Source organism: Penaeus monodon, chromosome 17, assembly GCF_015228065.2.
Source record: "Penaeus monodon isolate SGIC_2016 chromosome 17, NSTDA_Pmon_1, whole genome shotgun sequence".
NCBI lineage: Eukaryota > Metazoa > Arthropoda > Malacostraca > Decapoda > Penaeidae > Penaeus > Penaeus monodon.
In genome coordinates this window covers 43,532,843-43,545,342 of record NC_051402.1, presented here as the reverse complement: position 1 = coordinate 43,545,342, position 12,500 = coordinate 43,532,843, and the positions used below count along the sequence as shown (strand labels likewise).

Sequence of the window (12,500 nt, the reverse complement as noted above, 5' to 3'; positions counted from 1 at the left end):
GGTAAGTTTAGTTCGGTCTCATATTCACAATTCTTGTTGTTCTAGGGGCACCAAGAATGATCCTCATGGCTTCATTTTGTATATGTTCTAAACTAGTCAACTCTGATTCCTTGTATAACACTAGGTGCAATGCATGATAATCTATGACTGACCGTATGTATGACAAGTAAAAGAGTCTTGCAATATTGACATTGATACCATGGTCTTTGCCAACAAGTGTCTTAAGTGGCTTCAGCCGCTCCCACAGCCTTTTCTTCAGGTTTCTGATGAACTCTGCATCATTGACAATCACCCCAAGGTATTTGTATTGATGACAGAGATCTAGCTCAATGTCACTTATAAGAAACCTTGGCAGAGGGATTGTCTTTCACCAGGAGCTGTGACGCTTCAAGTACCGTAGATTTGCAGGAATCTGGAGGCGGCGGAAGGACGCTCCTGCGCGCCCCTGCAGAGGACAGGAGCGAGCGACGGTTCGACCTCATGGGCGTCGAGCTGCGCTGCCTGACGCACGAGGTGAGGTGTTTTTTTTTTTTTGTTCTGTTTCGTTTTTGTCTCTGTTGGTCTGTCTGTCTCGTTCTTTCTTTCTTTCTCTTGTTTTCTTTCTTTCTATTGTTTTCTTTCTTTTTCTTTCTTTCTTTCGTTCTTTCTCTTTATCTCTCTCTCTTTCTCTCTCTCTCTCTCTCTCTCTCTCTCTCTCTCTCTCTCTCTCTCTCTCTCTCTCTCTCTCTCTCCTCTCTCTCTCTCTCTTCTCTCTCTCTCTCTCCTCTCTCTCCCTCTCTCTCTCTCTCTCTCTCCCCGCTCTCTCTCTCTCTCTCTCTCTCTCCTCTCTCTCTCTCTCTCTCTCTCTCTCCCGTCCCTCTCCCTCCCTCCCCTCCCTTCCCTCCCTCCCCCTCCCCCTCCCCTTCCCTCTCCCTCTCCCCATCTCTTTCAGTTACATCCATTCTGACATTCACATTTCACTTAGATCATGCAGTTGTTAATATTACACAATCAATATATTATTAAGCTGTTGTGTAACAAGTGAAGAAAAAAAAATATATTTGATCAGCTCAGCACGCAACAACGTAGCAGGGGACAGGCACAATACAAACATTTTTTTTATAGCAAGGAATGTTGAAAATCATAATTACCGGCTGTGCTATGTATACGTATTTCGTGAGGTTTAATTCTAACGTCAGCTGGGCTACTGGAATATGATTTTACGTAAATAATATCTTACGTGTTTCTGTGTGATGTGGAATATATATATATTTTTTTTCTTTTAAGAATAACACGGGAGCCCATAATCCATGTGTAAAATGTAAAAAAAAAAAATTGTCTTTTAAGTATGACCGCGTTTGCTTCATATTTGCATAGGGAGGTGATAAAAAAATGACACGATTTTTAGATGAAATTACTTCCACTTAGCCGTATCTCTTTTACATGGCAAGATAAGGAAGTGACAGCTTAATAGTACGATTTAAGAATTACACACACACAGTCACTCACGCACGCACGCACATTCACTCTCTCACACACACACGCACGCACACACTCAGTCACTCATTCACCCACCCACCCACACACCCATCCCTCACTCACTCACTCACTCACTCACTCACTCACTCACTCACTCACCCACCCACCCACTCACCCACTCACCCACCCACACACCCACTCACTCACCCACCCTCTCACCCACCCACTCATCCTCCCACTCACCCACCCTCCCACCCACCCACTCACCTAGCCACCTACCCACACTCATCCGTTACAAACTACAGAACCCCCACACCCTACCCCCGTCCTCACACCCCTCCCCCTGTCCCCACACCCCTCCCCAAACCCCCACACCCTACCCCCGTCCTCACACCCCTCCCCAACCCCCCTCTCCTCTATCTCCCCAGTGGCCTCCTGTGACCATCAACCAGCTTGTGGACGAGTCTGGCACCCAAGAGGTAACCGGTTGGATGGGCGGCGCCTGGGACGTTCTCAAGGAGCGACTGAACTTCACGTACGTAGCGAAGGGAGGCAGGGGCGTTACGTAAAATGGAGGGAGGTTGTTGTTGTTACTTGTTTTCGTTGTTTGTTGTTGTTGTTATTATTGTTAGTGTTATTATTAGTATTGCTATCATTTTTGTCGTTATTATTTGTATTATAATTTTTTGTCATTATTTGTATTATATTTTTTTGTCATTATTTGTATTATCATGTTTTCTCATTATTAGTATTGTTATTATAACTATTGTTGTTGTTATCTTCATTATTGTTATTATTATTGTGATTAGTATTATGATCTTTATGAATATTATCATTATTACTATTATTATTATTGAGATAGGGAGAGAGAGAGAGAGAGAGAGAGAGAGAGAGAGAGAGAGAGAGAGAGAGAGAGAGAGAGAGAGAGAGATAGAGAGAGAGAGATAGAGAGAGAGAGATAGAGAGAGAGAGAGAGAGAGAGAGAGAGAGAGGAAAAGAGAGAGAGATAGAGAGGAAGAGAGAGAGAGAGAGGGAGAGAGAGAGAGAGAGAGAGGGAGAGGAGAGGAGAGGGAGAGAGAGGAAGAGGGAGATAGAGAGGGTGAGGGAGAAAAAAAATAGAAAGACAAAGACAAAAAGAAATAATAAGAAAGTGAGAAAGAGAGAGAGAGAGCCACATCAACACAATCAACCAGTGACCCCTTTTGACCTCAGCTCGACGTGCCGCCGCCCTCGAGACGAAGACTGGGGCACGCTGACGGAGGGCCGCTGGTCGGGCATGGTCGGCGAGCTGGCGGAGGGCCTCGCCGACGTGATCGTGGCGCCCCTCGACTACACCGTCGCCAGGAGCCGCGTCGTCGACTTCGTCATCCCGGTCGTGCAAGTTCGGTGGGTGGAGGGGGGGGGGGTAGGGAGGGAGGGGGGGAGTGGGGGGGTAGAGGGTAGGGTAGGAGGGTGGCGAGGGAGGATGTAGGGAGGGTGGAGAATAAGTGGGTAGAGGGAGGGGGTAGAGGCTGATGGAGGGGGGTGGCGAGGGAGGGGGCAGAGGGCGGAGAAGAAGGGCGTAGAGGGTGTCGTAAGGGGGGGTTGGAGAGGGTGGGTGGGTGGGTGGGGCGCTTAAAGAGAATTGGTGGGTAGGGAATAAATGGAAGAAAACGGATAGGGAAAAGGTAAGTGTGGATTGGGTAAGAAATGGGATGGGTGTAGGATGGATAGTAATGGGCAAGTTTAGGGATAGTTGGATGGGGTGGATGGGTGTGGATGGGGTGGATGGGTGTGGATGGTGGGTGGGTATAAAGTGGGGGCGAGTGTGTTGATGGTGTGCATGGAGCTATGAATGTCATGCATATTTATCAACTGCATGAGCTGTTGATATCATGCATAATTGACAGTTTCAGTAATGTGATGGTGCTGAGCAGTTAGAAATTCAGAATTTAGATATCTTTCATTGCGAAATTGTCACGTTATCATCATTTATAATCATCATCGTTATCGTCAACTTATTATCATTAATAGCGACTGTTAGGTTATTACCATCACTCTTGTCATCACCTTTTTTATATAATTATGATAGTCATTACCCTCATTATTTTCATTCACTTCCCTCATTCTCTCATTAATCCTCATCACACATGCAAGAGTTCAACAGACTTGAAAAAAATGCAGTCGAGCACCAAGACACAAAACAGGTTGCGTAATACGTATATATTGCAACCGTGCAACTATGCAACAATATCTTATCAGCATTTTTTTTCGTCTTTCATGACTACGTAACAACTCTGAACAACTTTTCCCCATTTATCAACTTTTTCTCACTTCTCTCTTTCTCCTCTCGTTTCCTCCTCGCAACATTTAGTTTTCTTTTATCTTCTCTCCTTCCTCCTTTTATTCGCTCATCACAACAACACTTAGCAACCTTCCTCCCCCTCCCCCCCCCCTTCTTTCTTTCTCTCTTTTGTTCACTCCTCGCAAAAACATTAACGTTTTTCTCTTTTTATGATGTGATCGCAACAACATTTAATATTTTTACCTTTCTTTCTCCCCCCCCCCCCCTTTTTTTCCTTTCTCGCATAAAACATCTTAACAACCTTTTTTATTACCTTCTTTCTTTTCTCTTTTGTTTCTTCTCGTAACAACCCCCCCCCCCCTTCTCTCTCTCTCTCTCTTTCTCTCGCTTTCTGCTCGATCTTCGCAACACACTTTATCATCATTCCCTCCTCTTTCTCTTTCTCCTTTTTATGCACTCCTCGTAAGAACCTTTTAATAATATTTTTTTCTCACCTTTTCACACCACCTTCTCCTTTTATTCTCTCTTCGTAATAACACCTTAACAACCTTTTTCCCTTTTTTTCAATCCCCTATTTTATTATCACCTCGCAACAACACCCAAACAACTTTTCCTTTCATTCTTCCATTCCCTTATTCTCAACTTAACAACCTTTTTTCCCCCTTCCTTTCCTTCCATCATTTTATTCTCTTTTCGTAATAACGCCTTAACAACTTTTTTTTTCCTTTCTTTCATTCTCTCATTCTGTTCTCGCTCCGTAATATAGCACCTTTTTTCCCCCTTCCTTTTCATCCCCCCCCCCTCATTCTTCTATTCTCCCGTTTTATTCTCTCTTCGTAATGACACCTTAACAACCTTTTTTTTTCCTTTCCTTTCATTCCTTCAGTATATTCCCTCTTCCCAACACCACCTTAACAGCCTCTTTTTTCTCCCCTCGTTCTTCCATTCAGTCAATTCTGTTTTCTCTTCGTAACAACTCCTTAACAACCTTTTTTCCCCCTTCCTCTCATACCCTCATTCTATTCTCTCCTTCCAACACCATCATAACAGTCTTTTTTTCCCCCGCTCGTTCTTCCATTCCCTCATTCGGTTCTCTCTCTCCTCCCAGTTACATCATGGTAGTCCAGCGGGCGAACCAGCTGGCGGGCGTGTGGGAGAGCTACACGCAGGAGTTCGGGTGTAAGAGCTGGGCGGCGGTGGTCCTTTTCCTCGTCCTGTGTCCCTGTGTCCTCTCCCTCGTGTCCAAGTCATCCCCCAGCGAGTCCACGAGGGTCACGCTCCTCGATGCCGTGACCTGTACCCTCGGGTTTCTGGGCCAGCAAGGTAAAAATTGGAGATTGGTTCAGGGTCGGAGGTTTGGTCCGGGTTAGAGATTGGTTCGAGGCAGAGATTGGTTTGAGTCAGAGATTGGTTCGAGTCAAAGATTGGTTCGGATCAGATTGGTTCGGCTCAGAGAGTGGTCGGTGTCAGAGCTTGGTCCGTGCCATAGTCCGTGTTATATGGTCTGCATGACAGCATAGCCCTTGTCACAGCATGGCCCGTTCCACAGCCCAGTCTAGAACCTCCTTTGCCCAGACCCAACCCTACTAATTTTCCCGAGCGGTGATGTTATAAAGACTTTTAACTTCTACGAACACTATTAGATATCGTTATGCTGTTTTTAACACCATCAGAGCCGCTCTGAAACTAGCCAAAATCCGAGTATAACAGTAAAGAGTATAACAGCAAGAACATTATTAGATATCATTCAGCATTTTTTCCACCATCAGCCCAGACGCCAAAGTCCGATAGGGTACAACAGGAATGCGTAGAACAATGAAAACATGATAACATAAAGCTTAAGAACTTCATTAGAAAATACTACGGAGATATTACACCATCCAAATCCGCCCTTGGAACTAACCTGAACGCATCAAAACCCGTATAGAATTCAACCGAGATGTACCCTCCCCCCAAAACAACAACAACAACAACAATAAAACACGTCAGAATGGGCGGCCCACAGAACAGCTCAGCGGGAACCGAGGCTGAGTCTGGGCAATGGAACCGCTCCAAGCCACGACCTGTCACGGCGGCCAGGGCGGTGGGCGAGGAGAGGTCGACGACCCTGCTGGCCAGTCCGCTCGTTTGCATGGCGCTTTTGGAAGCCTCGGTTTGCATGCTTGCTTTTGTCTGCTTTGGCTTGCTTTTATCTTGCTTTTGACTTGTTTTTGACTTGTTTTTGCTTTCTTTTGACTTGGTTCTGCTTGCTTTTATCTGCTTTTGACTTGTTTTTGACATGCTTTTATCTGCTATTGACTTGCTTTGCCAGCTTTTGCTTGCTTGGACTTGATTTGATCTGCTTTTCACTTGCCATTGCTTGCTTCTGTCTGCTTTTGGCCGCTGTGTCGCGTCGATCGCTTGTTGTATGAAATTCTAGTTCTAGATTTTTTTCTCTCCAGAGTTTGGGAGAAGGTTGTGTATACGTTCTTCTAGATGCTTTCTTAGTTGAGCCGGAAGATCTGCAATTGCTTTGATGAATGTAAAATTCTGAAACACACACACACACACACACACACACACACACACACACACACACACACACACACACACACACACACACACACACACACACACACATACATACACACACATATCTATTTATTTATCAATCTATCTATCTATCTCTACATACACATATATACATCTATGTCTGTCAGAATATGTATATATATATACATGTTTGTACATGTTTATGTATATATGCAAATATGTATATGCAAGCACACACATCTGTCTGTTTGCAGATGTACACGGTATATTAGCTCCATGTTAATAAGCAGCCACCAAACCTTCCTTATGTAGGCAAAATCCAGCAAAACAAACAAAAATGATAAAAACAACGAAATAAACAAAATCAACAGATTCAACAACAACACGAACAGAAGCAACACGAACAACAACGAGATGCAACAACACTAACAACAGAAAACTACAATAAAATAACAGAAGGCGATACCACAGAAACACTAACAAAAACAAAGATGAAACAGCAGCTGAAGATACAACAGAAACACTAACAACACATACGCAACAACAACAACAAAATGAACAACAACAACAGCAACAACAACAACAACGGGATCTGTAATTCGGGTCGTGACGTGGCGTGTGAGTCGAGGTCCGAGCGTCAGTTTAACTTTTTTTTTTTTTTTTTACTAATCTTAAGTGGATTAAACTCTGCTAGAGATAATTTCAGAGTTGGGTTTCAGGCGCAGGATTCGCTGGGATTTGTGTTAAGTCATTATTCAAGTGGCGTTAGATTTTTCGCTGTAATGTTCAGTTTTGTGGGAATATTCGCTTACGTTGTGATGTTTTGCATTTTTTGTATTAGTGACCAATTTTGTTGTAATATCTATTCTTGTATTAAATCCTATTTTTAGTAACAATAATTGTTGTTATCATATTAACTTCTTTAATAAAAGTTACTCTGATCTAATGATAAGTTATCACTGTAGTTCATGAAAGCAATGATGATGATAACGATGAAAATGCCATGTTGTAAAATCGTATTATTTAGATATTATCAACTTTCACGAACATTTTTTTTATTATGAAAGATCTGATATGACATTATGTATTGTACATTGCAACATTCTCAGTTTAGCAATAAATTAAGTGTACTTTTAAATATAGGACAGGGATTGCAAGACACACGCAGCAAATTGTGGAAAAGCTTCTTTAGTGTTGCAAAATGCATGTGCTTATCAAATAGATATACGTTGTTGAAGGAATTCGTACCAACAAACAGTGAAATAAACGATTGCAAAATTGACTGACTTAATGCAATTTATAAGTGATGTTAGTACGTGATTTAGTTCAGTAGCTTCTCTTTAAATATTTTAGGGACTAAATTGCTATCTTAATTCATTGTCATAAGTGAGTTAGTTCAGTAGCTTCTCTTTAAATATTTTAGGGACTGAATTGCTATCTTAATTCATTGTCATAAGCCTCTCATTTCATAAACGAGACAATTTTTTAGAAGAGATAGGGAGTCAGAGGGAAGGAGGAAAGTAGAGAGGGAGAGGAAGACATAGAGGAAGATGTAAGAAGGAAAGAAGGGAGGGAGGGATGAGAGAGAGGAAGGGGTAAGAGGGAAGGAGATAGAAGGAGAAAGCTAGGAGTAGGGAAAGAAAGAAGGAAAAGGAGGGTAGGAGGGAGAGGGAAGGAGAAGAAGAGGAGATGAGAATGAGAATGAAGGAGAATGCCTCCTCTTCCTCTCGTGCTTTCCTCACCACCTCGCCCTTCTTCTTCTCCTTTTCCCCTTCCTCCTTCTCTTCCTTCTAACTCTTCTCCTTTATTCCAACGACGCCCCGAGCACGCCAATCACTCCCCTCCCCCCTCTTGTCCACGTTCCAGGCACCTCCCTGAGTTTCACGAGCGCCCCCAGCCGCATCTTCTTCCTCGCCTCCTTCGTCACGACGGTCCTCCTGTACTGCCACTACACGAGCGCCCTCTTCTCGTCCCTGGCCATCACCACGAACAGCCAGCCCTTCAGGGACCTGCGGGGAATCCTCGAAAACGGGAAGTACAGGTTCGGATTCACTGAAGGAATCTCCGTCGAAAATGACTTCAAGGTGAGGGGTGCGGGTTGGGTGTGTGTGCGGGCGGGGCTGGAAGCTAGGGTGTGAGAGTGTGTGTGAGAGTGAGCTAGGACGTATGGGTGTGTGTGTGTGTGTGTGTGTGTGTGTGTGTGTGTGTGTGTGTGTGTGTGTGTGTGTGTGTGTATGTGTGTGTGTGTGTGTATGTGTGTGTGTGTGTGTGTGTGTGTGTGTGTGTGTGTGTGTGTGTGTGTCGCGAGTGTATATTTTATTTATGCGAGATAACCTGTGCTTACCTTAGCTTACGTGTGTTTATATTGCTTGTGTGTACATTTGTCTGCGTATTTTCTTCTGCCCTTCTTACCCTCAATTTCTCTATTCCATTGACTACCTCCCCTTCTCTTTCACCATTCTTCTTTTCCCTTAAAATTCACTCTTTATCACCTATCTTCCTTCTCATCTTTTTTTTCTATTTCTCCTTCGTCGCTAGGGTTCGGGCAACTATCTTACTTTACCCTCTTCTCTTTTACCATCTTTATCACTCTCTCCCTTCTTCCCTATTCCTATTCCTTCTCCTCTATTCTTCCTTCGTCGCCAGGACACGAAGAAACCTCATTTCCTCATTTCTCCATCTTTATCACCCTCTCTCCTTTCCCCCATTCCTCTTTCTTCTTCTTAACTCCACATCTGTTTCTCCCTCCTTTCTACATCCCTCCCCTCTCACCATCTTTATCAGCCTCTCCCCACTTCCTTCATCTTAACCCATCTTCTGTTTCTCCCTCCTTTCTCCATCCCTCTCCTTTCACCATCTTTATCCCCCTCTTCTCCAACTCTCTCTTTGCCTCCCCTTTCAACCATCTTCATCACCCTCTCCCCTCTTCTCCACCTCTCTCTTTGCCTCCCCTTTCAACCATCTTCATCACCCTCTCCCCTCTTCTTCAACTCTCTCTTTGCCTCCCCTTTCAACCATCTTAATCACCCTCTCCCCTCTTCCACGATTTATCTTCCTCTCTCTTAACTCCTCCTTCGTCACCAGGATTCGGCCAACTACCTGTACCAGCAGGTGTGGCATAGGCTTGTCATGCCCCCTCCCTCAGGCCTCATGCACGATGACGCCGCCGGCCTCGCTCGGGTCAGTATAGTTCGATGATGGTGGGGGTGGGGGTGGTGGGGGTGGGGGTGGAGGGGGTGGGGGTGGGGGTGGTAGGGGTGGTGGTGGGGGTGGTGGTGATGAAAATAAGGATAATGATGATGATAATGATAATAGTACTGATGATAATGATGATGGTGATAAGAGTAATAGTAATAACAATAATAATAATAATCATAATAATAATAACAGAAACAGCAGTGATATACGAATCTAATAATAAATCAAAACAAAAACAAAATATGCGATAATGATGATAATACGATAATTCTAGTAATAACAGTAACAACACAATAACAGCAACAATGACATACGAACCTAATCACAGAACATAAAAAAAAAAAATAAAAAAACTAAATTAACTTCCTAACCCCTCCTCCCCCTCCCCCTCCCCCTCCCACCGCCTTTCCCCTCTTCCCACCCACAAATTCTCCCCTTCTTCCCCCTCCCCCACGTCATCCTCATCCCCCTCCCATTTCCCACTCAACACCCACCCCCTCCTTCCCCCCCTCTCTGCCACCCACCCTCAAACCTCCTACAAATTCCCCCCCTTCCACCTCCCTCCCCCCACCCCCTCTTTCCCTCCCTCCTTCCCTCCCTACACCCCCTTCCCCCCCCCCCTCCTTCCCCCCCCCCCCCCCCCCCCCCCCCCCCCAGGTTCGGCAGGAGAAGTACGTGCACATGATGGACAGAACCAACTTCGTGTACCTCACCCGCGGCGAGTGTGACCTGGAGATGCTCCCGAGGCCTCTCTTCTCCTACCCCTCCGGCATGGCCTTCAGGAAACGCTCGCCCTACAAGGAGGTTTTCTCGAGGGCGTGAGTTTCATTTTTTTGGGGGGATTGATTTTTCGTTATTATTTTATGTGAATGGATATTTTTTTTTTTTTTTAATCTGAAGAGCGTGAGGAAATAATTTATTTGCCTAATGCTTTATTTTCTTATCTTGGGAGCGTGAGTAATTTTTTTGTTTATTTATTTATCCGGAATATATATATATATATATATATATATATATATATATATATATATATATATATATATATATATATATATAATCTCGAGAGCGTGAGTAAACTTTTAATATATTTATCATCATTTTTTTATTTTCTTGTTTATCTCGAGAACGTTAGAAATTTTTTTTATCCATATATTGTTTTGAAATTCATTTGAAAACTCTTATCTGCCTGTGTATCTGTTATCTGTTATCTTACTGTTACTGTCTTCCTTTTATCTGTCTTATATTTTAATCTTATCTGTGTATCTATATATCTGTCTGTCTACTTATCTACCGGTCTCTCTGTTTATCTACGTATCTGTACACTGTAGTCATCTAATACTGTTGTGATGGCTATATATCTATCTGTCTATTTATATATCTATCTGTCTATTTATCTTGCCTATCTAATCTAATAGTTATTTACTTGCCTATCTAGTGTTTTGTGACGGTGTAGTAGTATTTATCTGTCTATCTACATATCTATCCATGTTTATCTGTCTATCTATCCATCTATGTTTATCTGTCTATCTATCCATCTATGTTTATCTGTGTATCTGCTTATCGATCTATCTACTTATCTATTTATCTATTAGTGTTTAAGTGAAAAAGCTTAACAATTCCTTTTTATTTTTCCTCATCTTATTTCTCTACTTATTTATTACAATAAAATTTAAGAAAAACGGAAAATAAACGAACAGGTAAAGAGATGAACAAAGAAATTTATCGAAATATCTTAGCTTTTCTTTCGTCAAGCTTTGGTATAAATATTTTTTTTCTTGCTTTATGGTAAGACGCTCATTAATTAAGTATATAAAGATGATATAATTAATCACACAGTTAATTAAATCAAAAACTTATTTTCTTTCAAAGTCTCCACGTCACCCAAGCACATGATAAAAATAGATTAATAAGAAAAGCATATAAACGCAACAGATTTCCTGAACATAAAACATATTGGATTTTAAGCTTTTATTCCGAGGGGGAAAATCACGTTCAAAACTTAGGTGGTTAATTTCGCGTGATTTTTCCTGCTTTTTTTCCTGAATTTAATTTTTTTTTATCTAAAAAGATAGATAATTAAAAAAATAATAATGGAGAAAAAGTTAGATGTTGTTATAGGAGAAACGAAGTAAAAATGTGACGTTTCGAACTCCACGTCCGTTAGAAAGGTTACGTTTTGACTTCGTTTTCATTTTGCACAGTACAGTATTATAAAGAGAATTCCTGGTTCTGCGATAGAGAAATATATTAAGTAAATACCTATCCAGAAAGTGAATGTTCTTATCAGAATTTTTTTTCGAAATGAAATCAGGGTAACGATATTATTGTAGAAAATATATATTTCTATAATATATGCATAAAATTTTCAGTATCCTGTGACAAATTTTGACTCTGTATTTTATAAAGAAATAAACACATTCTCTTGCGTTTAATTAAAAGAAATCCACGTGATGTAGCAGTTTGACAATCTAACATCAAGAACAGATTTGATGAATACATTTAAACGCTCCGTGACAGATTTTTTTTTATTTTCTTTTTCTTTTTATTTTTTTTTTACAACAGGTGTAATAAAATCTAGGGCCGAGTGCTAAAAGGGCCAATGTCCAAAAATGCAAATTTTGAGATTTAGTCCATAAACCTACCACCGAATTGGAAATTTTTATTAGTGTAAGTTTTATAAAAGTTAATGCCATCGGTGTACTAAGGTGTGATTGATGGTCATAAATGGCTTTTGAATACTTAACAAAGGATAGCTTCAGGTTGGCTGTTTTTCCTAGTCTATAGTTTTCTTAGAGTCAATATGCCATTTTCAGCATACAGGTAATAGATTTTACATTTATATACAGAAAATGAAATTAAAAGACAGGAGAAAAAAAAACGATGTGAATGTATTACGGAATTATAGTTAAAGGAAGTTTATTTCTTTATATTCTTATGCTATAAAATTATTGAAAACATTAGAAATCGAAATAGGAAGAATGGTTTAAACATAGACAGGAGTAAATGACTTAATGTATTAACTAATCAA

General features: G+C 41.7%; 1 protein-coding gene across 1 annotated transcript in view; it reads left to right on the top strand.

Moving 5' to 3' along the window:
- The window catches only part of LOC119583385 (probable glutamate receptor), a 22,334-nt gene that overhangs the window by 8,742 nt on the left and 1,092 nt on the right, over positions 1 to 12,500 (top strand). The window contains exons 5-11 of the mRNA XM_037931855.1: positions 409 to 513; positions 1,887 to 1,993; positions 2,671 to 2,844; positions 4,851 to 5,065; positions 8,141 to 8,358; positions 9,359 to 9,454; positions 10,130 to 10,290. Coding sequence (XP_037787783.1) covers positions 409 to 513; positions 1,887 to 1,993; positions 2,671 to 2,844; positions 4,851 to 5,065; positions 8,141 to 8,358; positions 9,359 to 9,454; positions 10,130 to 10,290 — 1,076 coding nt within the window. The remainder of the gene's footprint in view (positions 1 to 408; positions 514 to 1,886; positions 1,994 to 2,670; positions 2,845 to 4,850; positions 5,066 to 8,140; positions 8,359 to 9,358; positions 9,455 to 10,129; positions 10,291 to 12,500) is intronic.